Raw genomic sequence first — 25,468 nt, 5'->3', positions numbered from 1 at the left:
ACTGGGTAAGCCCCCTACTCTACCCTACATATGACTGAAGTCGGAGTATCTTCCAAACACCCAAATCACAAATGGAAGAAACGGCAAATTCCTTTCACCTATGCAAGTGAGCAGCATTTAGGTAATTCCAGCAGGGAGCAACATCAATGTTTACCTGAATACATTACGGTTCACTATACAAAAATACACGTATACAGTCTCTCGGAAAAATTCCAACACAAAAGGGCACTCTGCCCTTCACCGCCCCCGCCCGCATCACCCGCCACCCCATCCCAAGGGTTGCTTAAGGGTGAATAAAAGGAGACAGCGGAGATTCACTGACAGACACGACGACGCACGGAGAGGTGACCGCACGCTCGAAACCCAGTAGAGGTCGCCCATCTGTCGGGCCTCCCAGGTCCTCGCCCCTCGCGGCAGGCTGGGACCCGCAGCCCGCGCCAGCGTTTTTAAAATGGAAACAAACCCGGCCCCGCCCCCTGCCCCGAGGCCGCCGGGAAAAATGGCACTGCCCCTTAGGGCGTCCTAGCGGGCCACGCAAAGGTTTCCTCAGAGTCGGCAGGCTTCCCCTAGCCTCTTCTCCCTCGGCTCCCTCCCTGCGCATCTGGTCTCCAGCTAACTCGGTGGACGCCTCACAACGCAGGATCCGGCAGCCCTCGACCTCTCGGGGCTTCCCCACCTGCCCGCCCGCTCCGCCCCCCGGAAGTGACGACACCCGCCCGGCCCTGCTGGTGTCCCGTCGGGCCTCGCGGCGGCGCGGGAAGATGGCGGCGGCGGGAGCCGTGGAACGGAGCTTCGTGGAGCTCAGCGGAGCTGAGCGCGAAAGGCCGAGGCACTTTCGGGAGTTCACCGTTTGCGGCATTGGTACGGCAGCATCCCAGTAGAGCGCGATCCGAACCTTCCCCTCGGGCCTCTCCTATGGATTCCTCAATCTCTAACCCCCCCCCCCCGTTACCCTTCTGAGCCCACATGCCTATTAGCACAGGAATCAGAGCGACCTTAGTGTCCTGCTTCCTCCTCTTTCCTTCCCTTTCATTCTGTATGCGCTGTCAGTCCGTCCCCCTCTGCTTTCTCAGCGACCTCAGTCCCTGTCATCCCCAGAGAACCATGTGTGCAGGCTGACCACTCACCTTTTGCAGGAACTGCAAATGCAGCGGCCGGAGCCGTGAAATACGGTGAGAGTGCGGGAGGCTTCTACTATGTGGAAAGTGGCAAGTTGTTCTCCGTCACCAGAAACAGATTCATTCATTGGTAAGTGCTCTCTTTGGCAAACCCTCTGGAAGGTCGGGTCGGGCGGCTGAATTTTCGTGGCTGGCCCTAAGGTGTCATTCTTTTTCCAAAGTGGTTGTGGACAGGAAAAGAAATAAAGACTGTTTTCTATTTATGTCTTAATCAGTGGAGAATTAAGGAGACCCAGAGTTCTGGAAGAGGTACCCTCCCAGGCAACACTAAAAGCAGAAGAAATGTAGCATAGGGGCTAAAGCCCCAAAGACCAGTTTTTTAAACATGAACCCTTTATGTATTTGTAGTGCTTTACTGCTTCTTTCATTCTATGAATGTGTTTGAGCCTTTACTTATCAGGCATTGCTAGGTGTCCTGGGGACAAAGTGACTAACAAAAACAATCGCCATTTTCATCATGCGAGGTGTGGCACTGTAAGGATAGAAGTGGATGTACCTTTCATGGGGCAGTTTTGAGAAAGAAAAAGGCGTTAAGCTAATGTTCATATGTAGGTATATCAATACAGATTTTTCATACTTGCCTCAGAGGAGAAGAATAGGGCTTTGAGAGGCTAATGGGAAGACCAAGTATTATTGGTGGGGCTGGAAAGGCCTAACGTAAGTCACATTTAACCTGAGATAGGAAGTGTGAAAGGTTAGCCAGGCAAGGTGTCGCAGGAGAGGGCAGTTGACCAAGTGGGATCACTGTCTCCAAAATCCACGAGGTGAAAAGAATTTGACAGGTTTGAGGAACTGACTGAAGATGTGTGCGGCTTCACTGCAAATGGGCAAAATGGATAAGGACGTGAGAGATGCTGAGAGTAGGTAGCTGGGCTGGGCTCATCTTAAAGGACCTCAGGCTGTGCTTGGTCTTTGTTCCAGTGCACGGGCTTCTCCTTCCAGTGGCTTCTCTTGTTCCAGAGCACAGCGTCTAGAGCACAGGCTTAGTTACTCCGTAGCGTGTGGAGTCTTCCTAGGCCAGGGATCGAACTGGTGTCCCAAGAGTTGGCAAGCAGATTCTTAACCACTAGACTACCAGGGAGGCCCCAAGATGGTAAATTTTATCCTGAGTATGTTGAGCAGTCACTGAAAGTCTATAAAGGATTACTAACCTGATCAAAATCATTTTAAAATAATCAGTCTACTTTGTGTAAAGTAGATTTGGGGAGGATGGGTAAAATACAAAAGAACAGTTTGCTTTTATGATGGACCAAGTAAGACATGTTGGTGACTCAGCTGTGGGAGTGGCTAGAAAAATAGAAATTGATGGATTCAAGATACACTTAGAGGGTAGCTTCATTCGGACCTGGTGATAGATTGAATATGGGATACAGGATGGTAAGGGAAAAGGAGGAAGCAAGGACAAGTTCCTGGCTTTCGGTGTGACTGACCAGATATCCTGCAGGATTGCCATCTTCTGAGATATAGAAAATGGGTTTTGGAGAGTTGTTAAGTAATTCTTTTAGACATGCTATTAAAGTGTCTGTGTAGTTGCTCTTTGACAATGTCAAGTAGGCGTTGAAATTTATAGGCTCAGAAGAAAGACCCATGTTAGAGGTGCAAATCTCATTGATTTCAGAAATATTTTTGAGTGCCTAACATGTTCTGGCGCTAGTGCTAAAGAATCCACCTGCCAGTACAGGGGACACGAGAGATGTGAGTTCGATCCCTGGGTCAGGAAAATCCCCTGAAGGAGGGCACGGCAACCCACTGCAATGTTCTTGCCTGGAGAATCCTATGAACAGAGGGTCCTGGCAAGCTCTGGAGGGCTTTGAGTTGCAAAGAGTCAGACTGAAGTGACTTTGCACACACGCAGTGTGTTCCAGTGAATGTTTAGGGACTGGGAACAAAGCAGACAGTCCTTACTCTCGGCAGGAGCTGATCAGCAACAGTAATCCCAAAAAACAATAGTTCATCAGGTGATATGTGGAATGGAGAACTGGGAGGGGAGAGGGGAATTATTATTTTTAATATTTCATGTGAGGTAATTGGGCAAGACCCAGTGATAAGTTAACATTTGAGCAGAGGAAATAAGGGTACCCCAGGGGTGAAATTTCAGGTAGAGCCTTCGAAGAAAAAGGGCAAAAATCCTGAGACAGGAGCTTGTGTGTTGTTTTCAAAGACTGGCAAAGGGCCAGAAGTCTGCCTCTTGGGAGAATGAAGGATAGAGGAATAAGGTAGCCAAGGAGCAGATTAGGGCTTTGTCAGTTATTTTAAGGCTGTGACTTTTACTTTGAGTGAGGGGAGGGTTTTAAGTGAAGAAATACTATGAATAACAATGTTTTTAAAAGATGGCTTGTCTGCTGTGTTGAGTAGAGAGCGCAGTAGGAAGGGGTGGGAGCAGGGAGGCCAGGTAGCGGTTGGTGCCACAATCCACACCAAAGCCTGTAGTGGCTTAGAATGCGTTTGGTGGTGGTCAAGGCTGGGAGAAATGTTCTAATCGTGGATAGGTCTTAAAGGGGGTTTCGTTAGAGTTTAGTATCGGATCAGATGTAGGGTATATAGAAAGAAAAAATTCAAGGGTGAACCCCAGATTTCTGGCTTGAGCAACTGGAAGTTATAGAGACGCCATCCATGAGTTGGAAAAAAAGTACAGGGGACGCGGATGTTTTTTCTGGTTTTCTGGGTCCAGGAATTCTGTTTTGGACAGGTGTAGTTTGAGATCCCTGCTATACAAGTGCAAGTTTGAGGCAGTAGTCAGGAGATGAGTGGAGAGTGTGGGCTGAATAAGATACAGATTTAGAAATTATTGTCAGTCAAGCTGTTAAACCAAAGGTCATCACCTATAGCAGCAGTCTGCAACCTTCTTGGCACCAAGGACCAGTTTCACGGAAGACAATTTTTCCACAGACCTGGGGTGGGGGGACTGGTTTCAGAACGATTCTGGCACATTACATCTGTTGTGCCCTTGGTTATTACGACATCAGCTCCACCTCAGATCATGAGGCCTTAGATCCCGGAGGTAGAAGACGGCTGACAGAGAGTAGATTCGGGTAGTGCGGTAGATGAGATGACACTAGTTAGGACATTCCCAGCGGTGCTTTCTATGGTTCTGAAGCTACCACATAGCAGAGATGTACGTGAGGCAGAGTCTACCCTGCTTCCTAGCAGGAGGAAGCTTTAGAAGGGAAACACCCACATTTATAAGATCACTGTAGTTTGATGCTATAGTAACTATATGTAGAGGCCACATTACACTATAAGGTGTGAGTGTGTGGTGTGAATGTTAATCCTAGTGGAGTTTAATTGACTTGACTTGACTATTGTTCTAAAGGTTTCCCAGGTGGCGCTAGTGGTAAAAAACCCATCTGCCAATAGGGGAGACAAAATAGACCTGTGTTCAATCCCTGGGTAGGGAAGATCCCCCCGGAGGAGGACATGGCAACCCACTCCAGTATTCTTGCCTGGAGAATCCTGTGGACAGAGGAGCCTGGAGGGCTGCAGTCCATAGGGTTGCAAAGAGTCTGAACTGAGGCGACTTAACACTTTGTTCTAAACGTACTATCAAGTTTGGAAATGTCTCCGTTTAACAGAGAATCATATAATAATAGTTGAATTGTCTATAATACTGTGTTTTGTAGATTATACAAATGTGGTTTGGAATGTCAGAATTGATTTGAGTTTGCTTATCCAAAATTTTTGAATTAGGAGAGTTCACCTGAAAACTGTTGTCATACATTTCCATGCAACAATCAGAAAGAAAAGCGTAAACTTTTTTTTGTTGTTTTTTACAAATGTCTCTTCTTTTTAATAGGAAAATCTCTGGAGATACATTGGAGCTGGTGGAAGAGTCATTGGACATAAATCTGTTGAATAATGCAGTTCGCCTCAAATTCCAAAACTGCGTCCTTCTACCCGGAGGAGTTCATGTCTCTGAGACTCAGAATCATGTGATAATCTTGATATTAACCAATCAGACAGTGCATAGGTTGCTTTTACCACACCCTTCCCGGATGTATAGGAGTGTAAGTTGGTTAAGTATAATGTCCTTTATTTCTCAGGTTACTCGGTCACAAATTTAATATTAAAGCAATGTCCTTTGGAATTGAAGAAAGGATGGATTCCTTGCTAGCTCTAACCAAGCATACTTTCATGTTGTTATTGTTGTTTAGTCACTAAGTCACAGTTGACTCTTTTGCGACCCTATGGAATATAGCCTGCCAGGCTCCTATGTCCATGGAATTGCCCAGGCAAGAATACTGGGGCAGGATGCCATTTCCACCTCCAGGGGATCTTCTCAACCCAGGGATCGACCCCACATCTCCTGCATTGCAGGCAGATTCTTTCCTGAGGAGCCACTGGGGAAGCCTCATACTTTCCTGGTTACTATTTCAAATGATCAAATACATTTTAAGTTGCAAAAATAGTTGCATTAAAAAGAACAGCTTCCTTTTTCAGCTCAACAGTTTTTTACTTTAAAAACATTGATAGCAATTGGGAGGAACTGAGAAAAATCTAGTTTATTTTGTTTTTAACAGATTTTTCTTTTTCATTTCTCCACAGGAGTTGGCAATCGAAAGTCAGATGCAGTCAATATTCACTGACATCGGAAAAGTTGATTTCAGGGATCCTTGCAACTGTCAGTCAGTCCCGGCAGTCCCTGGCCTCTCGCCCGGTTCTGCCACCTCAGCAGCCTGGCTGAGCAGTGATGGGGGGGCTCTGTTTGCTCTCCCGTCTGCCTCTGGGGGAATCTTTGTTCTTAAACTACCTCCTTACGACATACCTGGTAAGAACGGGAATGCAGCACGGATTTAATTTTAAACAAAGAAATGCTGGCGTTAAGACAGACGTTAGAAGTCCAAGGCCATTATCCAGTGCAGGGACTGCCACCAAACCACCCTGAAATATTTATTCATTATTGCTTGCCTAATGAGTCCCTGACACTTTACAGTTTTTCTCAAGACGGTGGGATTTTATACAGTGAGTGAGGAACTGCAGCTTACTGGAATATGGGAAAACAGATAACTGTGAAGTGGCCTATTCTAAGGCCTTTAGTAGAGATGAGTTGACTGATGTCTATCGTCAGTTTGAAGTGCTGTAACTAAACACCTAAAATAAGTTTAACTGAAACAAGGAAGCTCAGTGCTGCTACCATGCTCCAAGTTATCACCTTCTCTTACCTGAACTGTTGCATTTGCTTCCTAATTATCGTCCCAGATCTGTCCTTAGTCCTCTGCAGAAACTTCTCAGGCAGACCAGTACATTTAAAACCTAAGTTGAGTCATGCCATTCCACTGCTCGAAACCCTCAGGTTAGGGCTGTTCTTCATCTCGCTCCAATAAACGCAGCGTCCTTATGGTGACGCCCTGCTGCCTCTCTAACTTCATTTTCTCATTCTTTCTCCCCTCCTTCTCCAATCCAGCCGCATGTCTTCTGGCAGTTCCTTGAACGTACCAGGCACATCTGCCTAAGGGCTTTGATGGTGTTCAATTGCTCAGTTGTGTCCGACTCTTTGCGACCCCATGGATTGAAGCACACCAGGCTTCCCGGTTCTTCACCATCTCCCAGAGCTTGCTTACAATTGAGTCAGTGATGCCCTCCAACCATCTCATCCTCTGTTGTCCCCTTCTCCTCCTGCCTTCAGTCTTTCCCAGCATCAGGGTGTTTTCCAGTGAGTCAGCTCTTCACATCTGGTGGCCAAAGGATTGGAGCTTCAGCATCAATCCTTCCAATGAATATTCAGGATTGATTTTCTTTAGGATTGACTGGTGTGATCTCCTTTGATCATCCAAGGGGCTCTCAGGAGTCTTCTCCAACACCACAGTTCAAAAGCATCAATTCTTCAGTGCTCTGCCTTCTTTATGTTCCATTCACAAATCCATGCGTGACTACTGGAAGAACTACAGCTCTGACCATACAGACCTTTGTTGGCAAAGTAACGTCTCTGCTTTTTAATATGCTGTCTAGGTTGGTCATAGCTTTTCTCCCAAGGAGCAAACGTCTTTTAACTTCATGGCTGCAGTCACTGTCCTCAGTGATTTTGGAGCCCAAGAAAATAAAGTCTGTCACTGTTTTCTACTGTTTCCCCATCTGTTTGCCATGAAGTGAATGGGACCGGATGCCATGATCTTAGTTTTTTGAATGTTGAATTTTAAGCCAGCTTTTTCACTCTTCTTCTTTCACCTTCATCAAGAGGCTTTTTAGTTCTTGTTTGCTTTCTGCCATAAGGGTGGTGTCATCTGCATATCTGAGGTTGTTGATATTTCTCCCGGCAATCTTGATTCCAAGGCTTTGGTGGGGATAGTCTCTCCCCAGCTACCACTGTGGCTCATTCTTAACTCCTTCAGGTCCTTTCTCAGTGGGTGATCTGACCACTTTTTAAAGCTGTAATGCACGCCACCCCCTCCGCCCATTCACTATACGCTTTCTGTGTTTTATTTTTCTCTACTTACTGCATTCTGTTTACTTTAACTGTCTCTGCTTCTCACTTCCTCTCAATGGAATGTTCAGTCCAGGAGGAAAAGACTTTTCATTTGTTGTACTTACTCCTGTGTCTCTCGCATCTAGAGCTGCGCCCAGCACAGGACAGGTGCCGAGTGTTGCTTTGGAAAGAATGAAGTGCTGCTTCTGAGCAGCAACATGGGTTACCATTTGTAAATGGCAAAAATTCCCCCCTAGAATGTAAAAGTGCTGTTGCTATTGATCCAGTAACTATTCAGAATATTTTAGTTATGAAATGTCTATGGATAAGATACAGCCTAAGACTTCCTTGGTATAGAAAGCACGCCCGTCATAAATGCCCTGTTCACGGTTGCCTGCTCTTGTCTTTGGGTTTCGCCGAGTGTGGTCGCGGGTGCCCTGGGGCCCACTGGCCTGTTTTCCTTCTTGCAGGGGTGGTGTCAGTCGTGGAGCTGAGACAGAGCTCGGTGATGCAGCGCCTGCTCATAGGCTGGATGCCCACAGCCATCAGGTGAGTGGTCTCCAGCCGGCGAGTCAGAGGGCCCAAGAGTCTGATCTTTTGCCCCGGCCAGCAGCGATTAGTCCTTCCAGCCTGACTCCAAGACAAATAAAACTACTGGACAGAAGGGTCTACACAATGTTGCATTCCGTCTATCCTAGTAACTGGACATGAGTCAGACAGAAAATGTGGTCATCTCATGCCAGCCTATAAACTCTTGCTCCTTCCGCTCCTTCACTAAGTTATCTGTTAACTTGCGAGCTCTGATGATCAGGTGGTTGGCACTGGTAGACCTCTAACGCGCGCCTCCCATTTGCAGAGGTGACCAGGGGCCTTCGGCCCGTCCCCTCAGCCTTGCTGTGCACTGCGTGGAGCACGACGCCTTCATCTTTGCTCTGTGTCAGGATCACAAGCTGCGAATGTGGTCTTACAAGGTAGGTGCTGCCTTTGTACTTGCTGCAAGTCAAGATAGGATTGCGAGTTGTAGAGAAAGTGAAGTAAATCTTGTTTCCTCTCGTAAAGATGAGCAGATCTCTTACTTTGGAAATGATGGGCCATTTCCAGATTCAGACAGTTTCATTTAACTTTATTTTTCATACATTTCTCCCCTAAATTTTTGTATTTTTCTTTTGGAAAATTAAGTCCTACAGAAACCTTGAAGTAGTACAAAGTATACACTTCAGGACAAATGTGGATTTAAAATGCAAGTTGAGAGGCTTCCGCTGGTGGTCCACTGTTCAAGGCTCTGTGCTCCCAATGCAGGGGGTGCACGTTTGATCCCTGCTTGGGGAACTGAGATCCTGCATGCCACACAGTGTGGCCAGAAATTTTTTTTTTTTAATAAAAACTTTAAAAAATAAAATGCACGTTGGTAAAATAATGTTCAACTTTTGAATACAAAACAGCTAATGATTTTATCTATCAGACCAAAGAAATGTTTCCATCTCAGCCCTTTAAAAAAAAAACCTGTAGGGCCTTTCAGCAGATAAATTACATACAGTGCTAGATATGATATGATGGAATTGCGTTCTTTTAAAAGGGAAGCATTTTTTTTTCCATCTTGAATGTTCTTTAATACCACTTACTAAATCTTTTCTTGGCAGGACCAAATGTGCCTGATGGTGGCTGACATGCTGGAATTTGTCCCCGTAAATAAAGATCTCCGGCTCACTGCTGGGACTGGACACAAACTGCGACTTGCTTATTCCCCTTCCATGGGGCTCTACCTGGGAGTGTACCTGCATGCCCCAAAGCGAGGACAGGTATGAAACAGATTAGACACATGTCGAGTTATTCTGTGTGTACTGACCTGGAGCAATAGCTACAGACTCACTGAGTCTCTTTTCAGTTCTTCTCATCAGCCTCTAGATGTATCTTGCATTGTTTCTGCAAAAAAAAAAAAAAAAGCTTCCACTTTTTGTGCTAATATGTGAATTAAAAGATCTTAAAGGAAAATTCAGGATGAAAGGGAGCAGAGAATTTAAAGGAACGTGGAAGGAAAGTGAAGTGAAAGTCGCTCAGTCGTGTCTGACTCTTTGCAACCCCATGGACTATACAGTCCAGGGAATTCTCTAGGCCAGAATACTAGAGTGGGTAGCCTTTCCCTTCTCCAAGGGATCTTCCCAACGCAGGGATCGAACCCAGGGTCTCCCACATTGCAGGCACATTCTTTACCAGCTGAGCCACAAGGGAAGTCCATGGAAGGATAGGTTAACCAAAACTAAACAAGAAAGAGCTAATTTGAAAGTCTGAGTGAAAAACATGGAGTTGTGAACAGGATGCAGGTGTTATTAAGTAGTGCAAGGGAAGTTAATTTTCCAAAATAATTTTGCTCACCATTCAAACATTAGCTGTTGTATGTTGATGAGGTATTTAGGATACAATACAATGGTATAACAGTTGTCTGAGGAGGCCTTACAAATAGCTGAGAAAAGAAGAGAAGCTAAATGCATAGGAGAAAAAGGAAAGATATACCCATTTGAATGCAGAGTTCCAAAGAATAGCAGGGAGAGATAAGAAAGTCATCTTCAGTGATCAGTGCAAAGAAAGAGAGGAAAACAATAGAATGGGAAAGATTAGAGATCTCTTCAAGAATATAGATATATCAAGGGAGCATTTCATGCAAAGATGGGCTCAATAAAGGACAGAAATAGTATGGACCTAACAGAAGCAGAAGATATTAAGAAAAGGTGCAAGAATACACAGAAGGACTGTACAAAAAGATCTTCATGACCCAGATAATCACGATGGTGTGCTCACTCACCTAGAGCCAGACATCCTGGAATGTGAAGTCAAGTGGGCCTTAGGAAGCATCGTTACGAACAAAGCTAGTGGAGGTGTTGGAATAGCTGAGCTATTTCAATTCCTAAAAGATGATGCTGTGGAAGTGCTACACTCAATATGCCAGCAAATTTGGAAGACTCAGCAGTGGCCACAGGACTGGAAAAGGTCCGTTTTCATTCCAATCCCAAAGAAAGGCAATGACAAAAAATGCTCGAACTACCACACAGTTGCACTCATCTCACATGCTAGTAAAGTAATGCTCAAAATTCTCCAAGCCAGGCTTCAACAGTACATGAACCATGAACTTCCAGATGTTTAAGCTGGATTTAGAAAAGGCAGAAGAACCAGAGTCAAATTGCCAGCATCCATTGGATCATGGAAAAAGCAAGAGAGTTCCAGAAAAAAATCTACTTCTGCTTTATTGACTACGCCAAAGCCTTTGACTGTGTGGATCACAACAGACTGTTGAAAATTCTTAAAAAGATGGGAATACCAGACCACCTTACCTGCCTCCTGAGAGATCTGTATGCAGGTCAAGAAGCAACAGTTATAACTGGACATGGAACAACAGTTCTGTGTTCATTTGGAACCAGTCCAAATGAACCAAATCAGGAAAGGAGTATGTCAAGGCTGTATATTGTCACCCTGCTTATTTAACTTACATGCAGAGTACATCAGGAGAAACACTGGGCTGGATGAAGCACAAGCTGGAATCAGGATTGCTGGGAGAAATATCAATAACCTCAGATATGCAGATGACACTACCCTTTTGGCAAAAGCGAAGAAGAACTAGAGAGCCTCTTGATGAAAGTGAAAGAGGAGAGTGAAAAAGTTGGCTTAAAGCTCAACATTCAGAAAACTAAGATCGTGGCATCCGGTCCCATCACTTCATGTCAAATTGATGGGGAAACAATGGAAACAATCAGAGACTTTATTTGGGGGGGGCTCCAAAATCACTGCAGATGGTGACTGCAGCCATGAAATTAAAAGATACTTGCTCCTTGGAAGAAAAGCTGTGACCAACGTAGACAACATATTAAAAAACAGAGACATTACTTTGCCCACAAAAGTCTGTCTAGTCAAAGCTATGGTTTTTCCAGTAGTCACGTATGGATATGAGAGTTGGACTAGAGAGAAAGCTGAGCACCAAAGAATTGATGCTTTTCAACTGTGGTGTTGGAAAAGACTCTTGAGAGTCTCTTGGACTGCACAGAGATCAAACCAATCAATCCTAAAGGAAATCAGTCCTGAATATTCATTGGAAGGACTGATGCTGAAGCTAAAGCTTAAATACTTTGGCCACCTGATGCGCAGTACTGACTCATTGGAAAAGACCCTGACGCTGGGAAAGATTGAAGGTGGGAGGAGAAGGGGACGACAGAGGATGAGATGGTTGGATGGCATCATTGACTCAACAGACATGAGTCTGAGCTGGCTCCAAGAATTGGTGATGGACAGAGAAGCCTGGCATGCTGCAGTCCATGGGGTCACAAAGAGTTGGACACGACTGAGCGACTGAACAGTGGTATAATCATACAATAAACAACCACAGGAATTCCCTAGTAGTCCAATGTTGGGACTCTGAGCTTCCAGTGCAAAGGGCCTGGGTTTGAGGTTTTGATCCCTGGTTGGGGAGCTAATCCCACAAGCCCTGTGGCCTAGCCAAATAAATAAACTGTTGGATATTGTGTGTTTGGCACGGTGCCGGGCCCTTTATGTACATTAACAGCAAATGCTTGGACTGTGCTTCCTCTGGGCTCATGCACTACACATACCATCCGTTTAATCCTAGTGACATTCCAGCAAGATCGGGTTTGTCCTCCTCCCTCCACTGGAGCTCTGATTCCCCATGCTGGGTGCTGATCTGTCTGGGTCCCCTCCTCACTCCTGTTGGGCTCTGGTGTCCCTCTCCATCAGCTAACTGCGGGAGACAGTGAAGGACAGAGGAGCCCAGCGTGCTGCAGTCCGTGAGTCAGGCACGGCTGAGCGACTAAACCATAGCAGTCCCAGTCCAGCTGCCCTTTCACGTGGATGCCCTCCTCACCTCCTCGGGCGCTGACACTGCGCTAGTCCACCCCCATGCGGTGGACACCCTGCTCACCTCCTTGGACTCTAGACCCCAGTGCAGGCCGGCACTCCGTGTGGACACTCTCCTCGTCCTGCGTGAGTTTTCACCCCGCCCCAGGCCTTCCACATAGGTGGACACCCCCTCGCCTGGCTCGTGCTCATCGCCCGAAGCCAGGCTACTGCTCAGTATGGAGACTCTTCTTCTTACCTCCTTGGGTTCTTTTTTTGTTTTGTTTCATTTTTTACCTTTTTGGCCAAGCTGCCACGTGTGTGGAATCTTAGTTCCCTGACCAGGGATCAAACCCGTGCCCCCGCATTGGAAGCACAGAATCTCAACCACTGGACCACAAGAGAAGTCACTTGTCCTTGGGTTTTTAATTCATGCCACCCCCTGCTCGGGCTCAGTAATTTGTTAGAATGGCCCACAGAACTCAGGGAAACACTCACGTTTACTAGTTTATTATACAATAAATGCTGAAGATGTAGGTAGGCAAGGTCCAGAAGGGTCTCAAGGCATTGAGGCACACCACCATCCCAGCACATGGATGTGTTCCCCAGCCTGGGAGCTCCCCACATCCCATAGGGATAGGGGTTTTTACAGAGGCTTCATCACATAGGCATGATGGATTATTAACCCAGTGGCCTTTCTTCTCTTCTAGAAAACGGGTCAGGGCTGAAAGTTTCAAGATTCTATTCAGGCTTCCTCTTTCTGGTGACCAGTTGCCATCCTGAAGCTATTCAGGAGTCAGCTCTTAGAACAAAAGGCATTCCTGTCACTCAGGAAATGCACAGGGATTTAGGAGTCTGCCGGGAACCAGGGTCAGAGACCAGCTGTTATAACAGAAGATGCTCCTGACACCTCTGTCACCACTCAGAAGGCCGCAGGTGTTTTAGGAGGCAGGGTCAGGAGCCAGAGACCGACATGTGTGTTTATTGCCACTTCACAGACTCTGATAGAGATTTGTTGACTCTGTAGATCATATTGGAGAGCGTTGCCATCTTAGCAATATTAAGGTTTCTGCTTCATGAACACGGGATGCTTTTCCATTTATTTAGATTGTCTTTAATTTTTTAAATAATGTTTTATAGTTTTCATGATACAAGTTTTGCAGGGTTTTTTTAAATCAACTTATTCCTATATATTTTATTCCTTTTGATAGTATTGTAAGTGAAATTATTTTAATTTCATTTCAGGTTCCTCACTGCAGGTTTATAGAAATATAACTCACTTTTTTATATTGATTTTATATATATTGAACTCTTTTTAGTTCTAGTAGTGTTATAGTGGAATCCTTGGGACTTCCTATTTATAGGACAGCAACATATAAAGATAGTTTTATTACTTCCTTTCCAATTTATGTGCCTTTTCTTTTTTGGTCTTAATTTCCTTGGATAGATCCTCCAGTATAGTGTTGAATAGAAGTGACAAGAGTTGACACCCTTGTCTCATTCCCAGTTTAAGAGAGAAAGCTTTGGGTGTTTCACCACTGAGGATGATGTTAGCTGTGGATTTTTGTGCTGAGGAAGCTCCTGTCTGTTCCCAGCTTGTTGAATTTTTATCGTGAAAGAGTATTCAGGTTGGTGCCACTATCGCATTAAGCCATCAGTAATTTCACCCACTGTTGCTTTTTTGCATTATCAGTGCACATATTAACATAGTGAAAAGGGCAAATAATGTAGAATTACTGTGAAGGGTTTTGGCCTCACTGACCCCCTGAAATTAGTCTCAGGGACCTTTAGGTGTCTGTGGACCACATTTTGAGAACCTCTGCTCTAAAGATTAGACTGAGATTGAATGTGTTATTCTAGGGTTGGGGTCAAATTGAGCAGCGCTATTACCTCCTTGGCTTAAGCATTAAGGTTCTGTTAATGAAGCCTAAAATCAGATACACTTTATCTTTAGCAGCCATGTAATGCTGGTGTGCCTATTCAGAGTATAATGATGTTGAGGTCTTTTTTTGTTTGTTTTCTTTTTCTAAACAAAAACTGCTCTTCAGAATGTTTTTTTCTCCCTAACCTGCACATTTGAAGTTTGGTTTTGTTTTTTACGGATTTTATTGGTTATGGTGGGTCTTTGTTGCTGCCCACCGCTTTCTTTTAGTTGGGGTGAGTTGGGGCCATTCTTGGCTGCGATGCGTGGGCTTCTTCGTTGTGATGGCATCTCTTGTTGTGGAACACGGTCTCCATTGCTCTGAGGCCTGTAGGATCTTCCTGGACCAGGGATCGAACTGGTGTCCCTTGCATTGCAAAGCAGATTCTTAACCACTGGACCACCAAGGAAGCCCTGTTTGGTGTTTTAATCTCTGTAGTAGTTTACATCCATTCCTGTTCGTTTCATTTGTTTCTTCTTGGTTTTCTTTTGGTTCTTTGGAGACTAATTCTGTTAAGTGCATTAATTTAATCATTCTCAGCATCATGTCCTCAGTGTTATATTATGCCATATGTATTTCCATCTGGGCTTCCTTGGGCTCAATGCTTAAGAATCCACCTGCAATGCAGGAGACATGGGTTTGATCCTTGGGTTTGGAAGATCCCCTGGAGGAAAAAATGGCACCCCACTCCAGTATTCTTGCCTGGGAAATCCCATGGACAGAGGAGCCTGGTGGACTATAGTCCATGGGGTTGAAAAAGAGTCGGACAGGGCTTAGGCACTAAACAATAACAATAATAGTTTCCATCTAGGACACTAATAAAAATCTCAAACAGAAGTGCCATAGACCTGTGGTGTGGTCTGTGGAATGGTCCTGGGCCACAAATTGTTTGTTACTAGTTTGCCATAAAATAAATGGAGAAACTGAGAGAATAGAAGCTTTTATAAGTGATTTGACGTTGCCACAGACACGCATGGTTTCCGTATGTCAAGTATCAGTCTGAGAGACTTCTCTAGCGGTCCAGTGATTTAAGACTCCACAGTTCCACTGCGGAGTGCGCAGGTTCAGTCCCCGCTTGGGGGATTAAGATTCCCACATGCCACCCAGTGGAGCCCCTGCCCCCCCCCCCCCCCAAAAAAAAAGAATATTAGTCTGGAGCAGACTAAAAAATTAAAAAAAAATTAAAAAAAACATTCCTTCGTTCCTTTACCACAAGTGGCACTGCACTAAACCAGCATTTTTTAACTTTTTGGCTGGAATATACAACAAATGTTTTACATTGCTATCTGGGTACCCTTATGTGGTGATGGACATAAAACAGAAAATTAGTCTTCATGAAACATATTCACCATGGATGATGAACTGATAAACTCTTAATCTTTTTTTTTTCTTAAATGCTGGTTGAGACCTACTAAGTTGATTCATGTCTCACTAGTGATTTGAGATATGTAGCTTGTAAAATATAGCTGTAGGCTGGAATGAATGTGACCACTACATATTTTTCTCATACTTCATACACTCTATTTTTCTCTCAAAGGGAATCACTGTATATATTTTTTTAAAGCTTTTCGTGAACAGTTGCTTGTTACCAGGATAGAATCTTCATCACTCTTACTAGTTTATAGTATATTTTCTTTGTCAAAAAATTATTTAAAATAGTGTTCATTGAATATTTTTGAGTTTGAGATCTTTTTTGTTTTGGCAGTAGAGTTAAATACGAAACATGAATTGTTTTATAGGTTTTTGTTTGTAGTGAAGATTGACTTGAGTTGATTTTTATCATGTGTATGTTTTAAATTATTTTTGGTAAAAGCATAAAAATAGGTTTCTGACCATAGATTTCACCTCGTACCCAAGGATAGCTACCATGGTGGGGGGAAAAGTAAATATCAAGTGTTAGGGAGGATGTGAAGACATTGGAACCCTTGTACATTACCGGTGGGGATGTAAAATGCTACAGCCACTATGGGAAACAGCTTGGCAATTCCTTAATTTCCATATGATCAAGCAATTCCTCTTCTGGATATATACCCAAAATAATTCAAAGTAGGGTCTTGAAAAGATATTTGTACAGCTACGTTCTTAGCAACAATATTCCCGATAGCCACAAAATGGAAGCAACCTAAGTCTCCATCGATGACTGAATGGATAAACAAGATGTGGTATCTATGTAAAACAGAATATTACTCAACTTTAAAAGGAAAGAAATTCTGACACATGCTGCAACATGGATGAACCTTGAGGATATTGTCCTAAGTAAAAATACAGCTGCTAGAAGACAGATGCCATTAGGTAGAGTGGTCAAGATCAAAGAGACAGACAACAGAATGCTGGTTGCCAGGGCTGGGGGGAGGGGGAATGGGGGATTTAATGAATACAGGGTTTGTTTTGAAAAACGAAAAAAAGTTTTGGAGATTGATTGCACAAGTATAAATGTACTTAATACTACTAAACTGTACAGTTAAAAATAGTTGAGATGGTAAAGTGCTACATATATTTTACCACACATTTTTTTAAAAGTTGGTTTTTGAATGCTTATAAGTCTTGCTTGCTTAGAAAAATGGCTTGATGGTTATTTCAAGTATTAATTTAGCAACTTGTGTTTTAACAGTTCTGCGTTTTCCAGTTGGTGAGCGCTGAGAATAACCGCTATAGCCTAGATCACATCTCCTCACTGTTCACTTCTCAGGTAGGTTAAATTATTCTTTGCTTATCACACAAGTACAGGAAAAAAGTATTGGCTAATTTAACTGTTGTAATGGGATTATAATCTTAAAGTGGAATATTTAATGAAACTTCATCCAAACAAAATTTTATTTGGATTTTACCAGGTTCACATGGTACCATCTTTTGTTTTCATGTTTTTATCTCTTCTGCTTATACAAGTTTAATTCACCATAAAGGAGTACCTTTTCTGTCTTATTTTAACCTGTTTTTGTTTGTTTTCTCCCTATATTGAATTGTTCCAGGAGACACTGATTGACTTTGCCTTAACCTCTACGGACATCTGGGCCCTGTGGCACGACGCTGAGAACCAGACAGTTGTGAAATACATCAACTTTGAACAGTACGGTCCCTCTCCTCTGTCATCCTACCTACCCCAGGCAGAGTCATACTGAGAAAAGAAGGGAGCTCATTGTGTTGGACAAAAGTCAGATGTTTGCATTTAAAGGATTCAGCCCTGGGCTTGCCTATTTTCTGACATAACTTCTATTTCATTTTGTGTTCTTACCTTATGGTTTTAGGGCAGAAAAGAGATTCTTAGAGTTGGAATGACACAAAAAAATATGTATATATACCATCTTTATTGGGAGAGATAGCACATATCCAAAAATACTTCTTTTTTTGTTTGTTTTTCAAACAAGCTCTGGCTGGTTTTATTAAAGAAAAGTTGTACATGATTTACTTTTCACCAGTCTGTCCTGGCATGACCTGGGTCACCTGCACCCATGATAGCCAATGTGCATACTCTAGTACTTTCCACATGCTCTGCCAGTTCTGTGTTAATGCCGCTATAGCGATGGAGGCCTGTTTTGGCTAATGTGGCATAGTACTGTACTTCAGATTTCCCCAAGGCTGGGTACTTGGCAAGGATGGCCAGTTTCACTTTGCCTTGTCTGATCATTTTCAGTGTTTGCTCGTACCCCAGCACCTACTTTCCACGTTTCATGACGGGTTGGAGCCTAGAGTTGAGCAACTCCCACGACTTTTTCATGTTCACCGTCTTCCTGCCTTAGGTGCGGGATGCCCCCAGCCAAGGGCAGCCTCCAGGATGGCCGGGGAGCGAGAAAGCTCTCAAATACTTGTAATCTGCACATTTCCTTTGCTTTTCAGCAAAGGCTGTTTCTGATACCCACATCTTCCAAAAGTCACTGCAGCCCCTTTGAGGTCTCACTGTCCTCACCCTAAGATGAGCAGTAGATTCTACAAATACAGTGCTTCTCAAACTTTGTTTTTTAAACAGGAAACCCTTTTTTTTTCCTCCAAAGATAATGAACTCCAATATATAACAAAACCAGTATTTATGAGTATAAAATTACAACACAATTTAACATGTTGATAATTTCTAATATTAGGTATGTTTGGTATGTCTGTTATTTTTATTTACATGATATTCATTTTAAGATTTTTAACACTTACAAAATACATTTAAGAACCGGTTTTGAATCAGACACTTGTATAATTCCTGAAATGTGTGAAGGGTCCCTGGATCATATTTTGATGCTCCTGGAACTACAGTTGACCCTTGAACAGCATGGATTTTGAATTTTGGGAGTCCACTTAATACATTGATTTTTTCATAGTAGTTACACTAGTACTGTTCAATCTACAGTTGCTTGAATAAGCTGTACCTGGGTTTTTGAGGGTCGGCACCTGTAAACCCCCCATGTTGCTCAAGAGTCCACTATAAAGTAATTGTACCCAAGGGGTCCCTCATGACCCATATTCTAGAATAGAATTCTAAGAATGGTTGCCCCCAGGTTGACCCTGAACCACACCTCAGAAAATAGAGAGTACTCCTTATAGATGGCATTCAGGCAAAGTGGGTTAAAAAAGCAAAGAATCCAGTGTTGGGTGGGTTTGAAACCTGGTTCTCCAACTTGCTAGCTGTGAGATACCCTCAACCTCACTTTTGACATCTTAAAATGAGGGCCGTGTATCCTTCAAAGAATCACAATAAGGTATCAATCCCATACATGGAGTGTGGGCTTCCCTGGCAGCTCAGCTGGTAAAGAACTCGCCTTCAATGCAGGAGACCCAGGTTTGATTCCTGAGTTGGGAACGTCCCCTGGAGAAGGGACAGGCTACCCACTCCAGTATTCTTGGACTTCCCTGGTGGCTCAGATTGTAAAAAATCCACCTGCAATGTGGGAGACCTGGGTTCGATTCCTGGGTTGGGAAAATCCCCTGCAGAAGGGAAAGGCTACCCACTCCAGTATCCTGGCCTAAAGAGTCCCTGTGGGCAGGGGAGCCTGGCAGGCTACAGTCCATGGGGTCACAAAGAATTGGACACAACTGAGCATCTCAGCAGATACATGAAGTATATCTAGAATTATACCTGCAGAAGGTGTAGCATGTGGTAAATATAGAATGAAAGTTAGCTATTATTTGTAGATTTGTGTTTACAGTTTTAATTCAGGAAGATGCCTATTAAAAGAAGTAAGAGCACTTCTATGATCCAGACTGTGCTATGAATGAGTTTCTTTTTTTGGAAACTATTTTAAAGAGAATCGATCATGGTGGTCCAGCGGTTAAGATTTCGTGCTGTCACTGCAGGGTGCATGGGTTCCATCCCTGGTCAGAGAAATTCCACATGTTGCCTGGTGCAGCCAGAAAAAAATAGAATTGGTCAAGCAGTAGTTGCAGAGGTCAGCAATGGGATCCTCCCTGCCCAGATACTGCTCACCGCGTAAGCTTCGTTTTTATTCGTCACCTTCACGTGGACTGATGGGCTTTTTTCGCTCTGTAGTAATGTTGCAGGTCAGTGGAGTCCGGTTTTTATGCAGCCTCTGCCAGAGGAAGAAATCGTCATCCGGGATGATCAAGACCCCAGAGTAAGCAACGCTAAAGTTTTATATAAGGAGATGATTTACCCTGATCATCAGTTTGAGAAGAACCATTTGTATTAGCAGAGCTCTTTGAGCTGCACATGAAAGAAACCCACCTCAAACTGCTTTAAGCTGAACATACTGGCATGGCTGGAATAATGCCTTTAGGGCTTCATCTCTCCTTTGTCTCTATTCTGCTTTCCTCCTTTTGGGGTTTATCATTGGGCAGGTTTTCTAAGCAAGCTTACCTCTGTGAACTTAGCAACTCCAGAGAAAAGAGAGCGCTTCTGTTCCGGGTCATGGAGTTGACCCTGGGCTGACTGGAGTTATGTGCTTATTCCTGACATGGTCACCCTGATCGGAAGGAATAGAATATTCTGGCTTGGCATGAGTAACATGTCCAGCCTGGACCCTCTTATTGTGGAGGGTGAAGTTCAGTTGGGTGTGGGTATAGGAGGAGTGATTCTTCAGAGAAAGGTAAGGGGTTTGTTAGTAAAAGAAAGGGAAATGGATTCTGTCCACTATACTAACCATGTGAATAGATGCATAGAAACAAAAACTAGAAACAAGATAAGTTCTCATAGAGGTATATACTATGAAGAACACAAGTTTAAAAGGTAATGCAATAGGGAGCAAAACAGGCCAGGCTCCCTGTTTTTCAGGGACATCCTCAAGGTAAACGGAAGAAAAACTTGATGCATTTCTGTTAAAATGAACTTAAAGATTATGGGCTCTGGATCTGAGACATTAACTGTTTGTAGGATTGGAAAACCCATTTTGAGTACCTGAAATTGAATATTGCTATATTTTTAATCCTAAGAGTTTTTTGGCACTTAACTTTTGTCTAAAAGTCAAAATCACGTGCTAATTTTTTGAAATTCTTGTTTTTCTCCATTTGGTCATTTTATAAATATCACCCAGAACCTGAGTGGAAGGAAAAAAACTTGAATGAAGGTCAACCAAATTTGCTACTTATTGGCAAATCTGGTTTATAAAATTTGATCAAAATAGTTAGACAATATGAGACTTTCCATTTTGTTCTCCCTACTTCATTTCCCCACTTGTTAGAGCTTATTGCAGTTTCGTTTGTTTGTTTTTTATATATATAATGCCTGTTCTAATGATTGGTTCCTTTCCTTTTATATGTGAACCATAAAATGAGGCCTTTTGTGAATGGTGTAGAAACCAGCTTAGTTTAATTGTTCTCTTGCTGGTGTTTATGACTGATAACCTAGGTAAGAACTCTTCACCTTTAAGATTGGCGTTTGATAAGCTGACCCACTGAAGTGCTCCTTGAGGAACACAGCGGTCTCGGTGCAGTACATCCCGTGGATTCAGAGATGCTACAGGCTTCACTCTCAGTGTGAAAATACGTGACTGCTCCGCCACTCTGCTCTATGCAGAGGGCGAAATTTCCATGTTCATGTAATAGAAATGCAGACTTCAGTTTTAATGTGTTGGATTCTTCATTCAAATTATTCCAAATTTTATCTTTTTTTAGAATGATGCTAACTCTTGCTTCAATGTTCTAACAGGAGATGTATTTGCAGAGTCTTTTTACACCAGGGCGATTCATTAATGCAGCTTTATGTAAAGCTTTACAGGTCAGTGAAAAAATATTTCATGTTGATCTAAGACTCTCCTATAGCTATCATTATATAGTTAATAATTATTATTAATTTTTGTTGTTTTGCACATACTAACCCCAGCATAGTTTTACAATTATATATACAGGTGTTTATAAATACTGTTGTAATTTTTTTTAAATGTTCTTTCCATAAGAATACCAAGAGTCCCAATGGGGAGAGAGGATTAAGGGCACTTTCCCAATGACCAGTGAAGCATAATAATAGTAAAGAAGAAACTTGTACCTACACCGTTATAAAAACATACCTTACTACACGGCATATACTCTCTATACTAGAAAGAAATTTTAAATGTCTTCTTGGATAGGTTTGCTGGTACTGTTTTTACACTTTTGTTAGTACAGCAAAGGTCTGATTTGGTTCAGGTTCAAGAAAACTCTTAAAAAAATCTAAGCTTCAGAGTTACAGGGTATAAGAGATGCAAGTCACTTAGACTTCGTTAAATTGCCACTTAGCTTCATGAATTTGAAATGATCACTCAGAATTAAAAAACCCCTCAGGCTCTTCTGATCTGACCTCCCACACAGAGCAGAAATAACCTTCCGAGGCTTCTCTGACAGCCAGCTAGCCAGCTTCTAGTTGTCTCTGCCTCCAGTGACAGGCATCTCAGCTCCTCCTCTGTGACTTTTCATTCAGAACTGTGTCACCTGAAAGTTTGTCCCAGGGTCCTCCCCGGCAGTCCTGTGGTTAGGACCCGGCACCTTCACTCCTGGGGCCCAGGGTCAATCCCTGTTTGGGGAATCCCACAAGCCGCGTGGTGCAGCCAGAGAAAAGTTCATCCAAGTATTATATCAGATTTAAGCCTCCATCATTTAGGTGGCATCTCTCTTTGGGAACTTCATAGAACGTGGCTCTTTTCTATAAGGCAGCTCTTCAAGTCTTTTAAGCATTTTCCGTGTTATCTTTCTCCAGGCTCCATGCACCCCGTCCCTTAACTTTCTCCCAGGTGATGTGGCTTCCAGATCCTTGACTTTTCTTCTGGGTGCATTCTTGAATATCTGGCTGTTCTGTGTTTTCTGTTTTCTCTTTAATAAAACTCCACCATAACACAATCACTTCTAGGGCATTATTTCTCTCACCACATCAGCCCTTCTTGTTAACAGTAATCAAATGTACAGTTTCTCATGGTGTCTCTTGCAGGCTGAGACGCTGACTAATCAGTAAGGCACCGATCACAAGCTTTACTTTAGGAGAACCTTTCCCAGCAGAGTGGCCTACCTCCATCACTTCTCTCGCTCACCTTTGTGCCTGTCAGGATGTTATTTGGCATCATGTCACATCTTCCTCCCAGCTGAGCAGTAGACGTTATGTTTCCTTTTGTTTTTTCTCTTGACCAAAATGTACCCTATTATAATTCTTGCAGGTTCATGAGTTTTTATAGTTTATCCTGGACTATAGAAACTATTTTAACTTGCTGTGATCTCACAATGAGAAATTATTTGCACAATGTTAAGAGTAAATATGTTATTTCAGGCATGTCCAGTGTTTATTGTATTGTTATATATTGCCTCAGTGTCTTCTGGAGCATTTTTCATTTAGTTTTTAGTATTATGTGGTACTCTAAAGTGTCTCTTTGTGTCTCTTTTCAGATTTTCTGTCGAGGAACTGAGAGGAATTTAGATCTTTCCTGGACAGAACTAAAGAAAGAAGTTACTTTAGCTGTTGAAAGTGAGGTGAGGTTTGATTAAAGAAAGAAAGACAATTTCTTTCATCTCACTGTGTTACAGAGTCTGTGGCATACATACATAAGGAATATTCACCTCCCTATAGTTTAATAAAATGATATTAAACATTTATGTTTAGTGGAAGAAAATATCCCAAATGGTATCAAGAGTTTCTTTTTCTTTTTTTCCTTTGCCAGCTCCAGGGAAGTGTAACAGAGTATGAATTTTCCCAGGAAGAGTTCCGAAGTTTACAGCAGGAATTCTGGTGCAAGTTCTATGCCTGCTGTCTTCAGTATCAAGAAGCCCTTTCTCATCCTCTTGCCCTGCATTTGAATCCACACACAAACATGGTGTGCCTGTTGAAGAAAGTAAGACAGCAGAAACACACAGAACTCCTGTAGGCTGTTTAATGGGTCTTTCAGAATGTAGTGTCTGTTGTATATTGTAGTTAGCTTTTAGGACTTTGGTGGGTTTTCTCTTGGCAGGGGATCCTCAAAATTATAGTTAATTTGTGTTTAAATAGTCTTCTGCAGTATTTATACTTTTTTGCATCTTGTTCACCTTTTACATTGAAGTGATTCCTAATTTGAAAGTTACGAGAATAGCACGAAGCACTTCTATATCCCCTACACCCAGATTCACCATTTATTAACTTTCATTTGCTTTTCTTGAGCCACTTGAGAGTTAGTTGTAAATATCATGCCCCTTGACCCTGACATATTTTAGCATGTATCTAAGCACAGCGACATTCTTTCATAACTGCAGCACAATTTCAATATCGGGCATTTTTATATTTGTATATATTCAGATTTTACTAGTTGTGCTTAGAATTTTTCTTCCTTGATCTAGGATCCAATTCAAGATCTTGCATATATTGAGTTGTCATGTATCTTTACTTAATCTGCAACTGTTGTCAGCCTTTCTCTGTCTTTCATGACACTGACTTTTTAAAATGTTTATTTATTTGGCTGCATCTGGTCTTAGGTGCGTCCTATGGGATCTTTCGTGGCCGCATGCCTGCTCCCTCGTTGTGGTACGAGAGCTTAGTTGCTCCAGGCCCCGTGGGATCTTAGCTCCCCGGCCAGGAATCCAGCTCTTGTGCCCCGCATCACAAGGCGGATTCTTAAGGGAAGTCCCAACATTGACCGTCTTTGAAGGCTACACCTGTTCCTTGGTAGGGTGTCCTTCAGTTTGGATTTGTCTGGGGTCTCCTCATGATAAGATTCAGGTCTCAACTACTTTATACCTTTAAACACTCACTGAAAAAATAATATAACTGGAAGATTTGTACTTGCAGGGGTACCTGTCTTTCCTTGTGCCTTCCTCCTTAGTGGATCATTTGTATCTCCTCCCTGATGAGAATCTTTTGACAGAGGATGAGACAACCATATCTGATGGTAAGAGTGATTATTATGTCCCATTCAAGCTCCTTTCTCCTTAAGCCCTATGCTTTCATTCAAACAGATACAAAAAACATCAACTGCCACTGTGACCTTTCCTGGTCAGTGTACCTCATTCTACATTTTTTAAAAAGCTGAAGAGGCCTAAGCATCTCCAAGACTTCAGATAGCTACCTGTCATTTATTATTAATAATTTTTTTAGTATAGTATTAACTAGCAGCTCTTCATTGACCTGAGACATGAACGTCACCTTTCTCTTACAGACGTGGATGTTGCTCGGGATGTCATGTGTCTCATAAAATGCCTTCGGCTGATTGGAGAGTCAGTAACTATGGATATGTCAGTAATGATGGAAATGAGCTGTTACAACCTACAGTCTCCAGAAAAGGCTGCGGAACAGATTCTGGAAGATTTGATCACTATTGATGTGTAAGGAGAATTTAGGGTAAAGTCCATTTCCTAATGGAAATTTAGCAATTCTTAGTGTCAATATCAGGTTTAAATGTACATTCAGATATGTACAAAGTAGTGACTTAAAGTGAGTTGCCATGATTCTAAGTAGCTATTTCAGCTTTTAAACAGAAAAGCTAACACATGAATTCAAGCCTGGAAACAGACTCATGAATTATGGTCTAGCTATTAGCTATGAACTGAGCTGTAAATTCTAAAATGTAAACTTATTTTCTCTGATACATTTTGCCTGTCATTTCTGGAAAAAATGAAGGGAAATTTGCTACATGGCATGAAAGTATCTTGTATACCAGAGTGATTACTTCACTCCTGTATTATATGGCTGGTTTTCCTGTTTCATAGGGCATTTACTTTATAGGGCGTAAAGAATCTATCATATACATTCTCAGAAGTAATAGTTT

General features: G+C 42.8%; 1 protein-coding gene and 1 pseudogene across 1 annotated transcript in view; one reads left to right on the top strand and one right to left on the bottom strand.

Annotated features, from left to right (window-relative positions):
- Positions 1–736: 736 nt before the first annotated feature.
- Positions 737–25,468, top strand: part of NUP160 (nucleoporin 160) — a 43,075-nt gene continuing 18,343 nt past the window's right edge. Inside the window, exons 1-15 of the mRNA XM_061153675.1 lie at positions 737–861; positions 1,137–1,248; positions 4,972–5,182; positions 5,721–5,943; positions 8,049–8,127; positions 8,435–8,549; positions 9,219–9,377; positions 16,948–17,025; positions 17,306–17,403; positions 19,807–19,891; positions 21,421–21,489; positions 23,121–23,204; positions 23,393–23,563; positions 24,493–24,592; positions 24,860–25,025. Coding sequence (XP_061009658.1) covers positions 762–861; positions 1,137–1,248; positions 4,972–5,182; positions 5,721–5,943; positions 8,049–8,127; positions 8,435–8,549; positions 9,219–9,377; positions 16,948–17,025; positions 17,306–17,403; positions 19,807–19,891; positions 21,421–21,489; positions 23,121–23,204; positions 23,393–23,563; positions 24,493–24,592; positions 24,860–25,025 — 1,850 coding nt within the window. The 5' untranslated portion in view covers positions 737–761. The remainder of the gene's footprint in view (positions 862–1,136; positions 1,249–4,971; positions 5,183–5,720; positions 5,944–8,048; positions 8,128–8,434; positions 8,550–9,218; positions 9,378–16,947; positions 17,026–17,305; positions 17,404–19,806; positions 19,892–21,420; positions 21,490–23,120; positions 23,205–23,392; positions 23,564–24,492; positions 24,593–24,859; positions 25,026–25,468) is intronic.
- On the bottom strand, positions 17,415–19,275 carry LOC133063826 (large ribosomal subunit protein eL30-like; annotated as a pseudogene).

The sequence above is a fragment of the Dama dama genome, chromosome 1 (assembly GCF_033118175.1).
Source record: "Dama dama isolate Ldn47 chromosome 1, ASM3311817v1, whole genome shotgun sequence".
In the NCBI taxonomy this organism is placed as follows: domain Eukaryota; kingdom Metazoa; phylum Chordata; class Mammalia; order Artiodactyla; family Cervidae; genus Dama; species Dama dama.
This window is presented reverse-complemented; position numbering and strand designations above follow the sequence as displayed.